General features: G+C 27.3%; 1 protein-coding gene across 1 annotated transcript in view; it reads right to left on the reverse strand.

Moving 5' to 3' along the window:
* LOC117174730 (arrestin domain-containing protein 17-like) overlaps positions 1-2278 on the reverse strand; it is a 45151-nt gene that overhangs the window by 40190 nt on the left and 2683 nt on the right. The window contains exon 2 of the mRNA XM_033364054.1: positions 542-657. Coding sequence (XP_033219945.1) covers positions 542-657 — 116 coding nt within the window. The remainder of the gene's footprint in view (positions 1-541; positions 658-2278) is intronic.

Here is a 2278-nt window from a genome sequence, read left to right on the forward strand (position 1 = left end):
CGCGAAATATGAAAATACCCCTGTATAATGGCTTCTGCCCTGCTGTTATGCAATTCGGGTAGCATTCAACTCGCCATGTATGTAAGCCCCAGCGTGTCCACCTTGTATAATATATATATATATATATATATATATATTCCCATCCGGGTATATATACATATGTATTAACCATTCCCAATATTGTTCAATAAATAGACCAGTGGTTGTTTTTGGGGCACTATCTATGTATATTAGAATCGATGAAATGTTTGGCATCCATTTGTGTAGGCAAGCATGGATTTTTGTTCATTGCAAGCAGCGGTGCTTGTTCAGAAACAATACCAAACCCACTACAGTTCAAACAAACAGCTTTATTGTTAAAAGGCAAACAGAATTTCAAATAAGCGGATTTAGGATCAATTTTGATATTAGCGTTAGCTCATATTTACAAAATATTTCTATATTGTAGAATGCAAATTATTTTATGAATTTAAGGACACTTTTGTGATATTTCTACATTTTATCAATTTTTATTTATATTTCAGTTAGGAAGGATAATTACCATTTGCGTTTATGGGTCCATCGTGATTAAGGACTACTCTGCCTGTAACTGTTTTGCCACTGCAATACACTTTTTCTGTATTATCGAAGACAATGTCGATGCTTTTGAATGCAGCGCTGCAAAAAATAATTAATATTACAATAATATGCAAATTTTTAATAAAATTATACAGTTATTAAAATATCTTAAATTTTTTTAGGCAACATGTGAAAATACATAACTATATAAGAAATAATTAAAGAGTGGCGCAACAAAACGAATCAGCCCAAATTTGGCCAATTTTCAGGAGACATGAAACGTTCTATAAATTCTAATTTTCAATTTATTTAGAAACTAAACATTTAATTTCTAAATTATTAGAGACTGGACATAAATTATCTAAAATATTTGCAAGTCTACAAATCACAAACAAATTAATATTGATTAAATGTAAAAAAAAAATACTTTATTGAAAATTATGGAAGGTACGAAATAAGAATAAATGAATAAACAAAAAAGGGTTCATCCACAAATTACGCAAGGTGTTTTTCTGAAATTTTCAAATTTCCAATTTTTAAACCGCTATTGCTTAATCAAAAATGTTCATCGAAAGTTCGCAAATAGGTCATTTTGAATATCAAAAATTTGTCTCATATAAACAGGATAAACCATTTTTTTAGACTTCAAAAATCAGTCCTGGTGGTTCATAAAAGGTTGAAAAATAAGTCGATCGATACATCTGGAAGACGAAAGATTTTTTTCTCATGTAAGCCGAATAAACAATTTTTCTGAAACTTTACAAATCGGTACTGGTAGTTCATAAAAGTTTGAACAATAGGTAATCCTTTATCGTTAAAAATTCAAATATTTTGTTGAAAATTAATCTTTTTTGTTTAAAAATACAACTCCTATTTAAAAAAATTAATCTGCTTTTGTCGAAAATTGATTTTTTTGTTCAATATATTCGACAATTTGATTAAAATTATTTTTCTTCCTCGATTATTTTTTTTTATTTTTTTTGAAAATTCAATTATGTTCTTGAATTTTTGCTTGGCGGGTCTCAAATTTGATTTCTTTTTCTAAACTTTATCTTTTTTGTTGAAATTAACTTGCTTCTTGAAAATTCTCACTTTCGAGTTCAAAATTGAACTATTTGTTGAGGAATTGATTTATTTTATTGAAAATATGTCATTTTTTTTAAATTATCCTTTTTAGTTCAAAATGAACCGTTGCGTTAAAAATGTATGTATTGTCTAAAAAGTTTCTTATTCTTGGTACAAAATTAGTCCTCTTAATTAAAAATTTAACTTATTTGTTATAAAATATTTTTTTGTCAAAAATGAGACTCCTTGGTTGACAGTTGAACTTCTTTCTTAAGCATATCTTTATTGGTCGACGATTTATAAATTTTAGTTGAAAATTCATCTATTGTGTTGAATATTTAACTCTTTACTTCTAAAATTTATTTAATTTGTTGGAAATTCATATCTTTTGGTAAAAAATTATTCAACTTGGTCGAAAATGTAACTATTTGATTGAAAATGTATGTATTTGATTGAGAATTCATTTTTTAGCGTGAAAATTAAACAAATTGGTTGAAAGCTGAATTACTTCCGTAATTTATAAAAAACAGTACAATTTTACTCCCCTCTCCCCAAACCATCGACTTATGTTATTTTTGGACTTTTGTTATTTTGAATAAATCAATTCAGGGAAAACAGTTATTTGGTAGCAATTACGTAAGATATTGGAAGGGGG

This window comes from Belonocnema kinseyi, chromosome 6 (assembly GCF_010883055.1).
Source record: "Belonocnema kinseyi isolate 2016_QV_RU_SX_M_011 chromosome 6, B_treatae_v1, whole genome shotgun sequence".
Lineage (NCBI taxonomy): Eukaryota > Metazoa > Arthropoda > Insecta > Hymenoptera > Cynipidae > Belonocnema > Belonocnema kinseyi.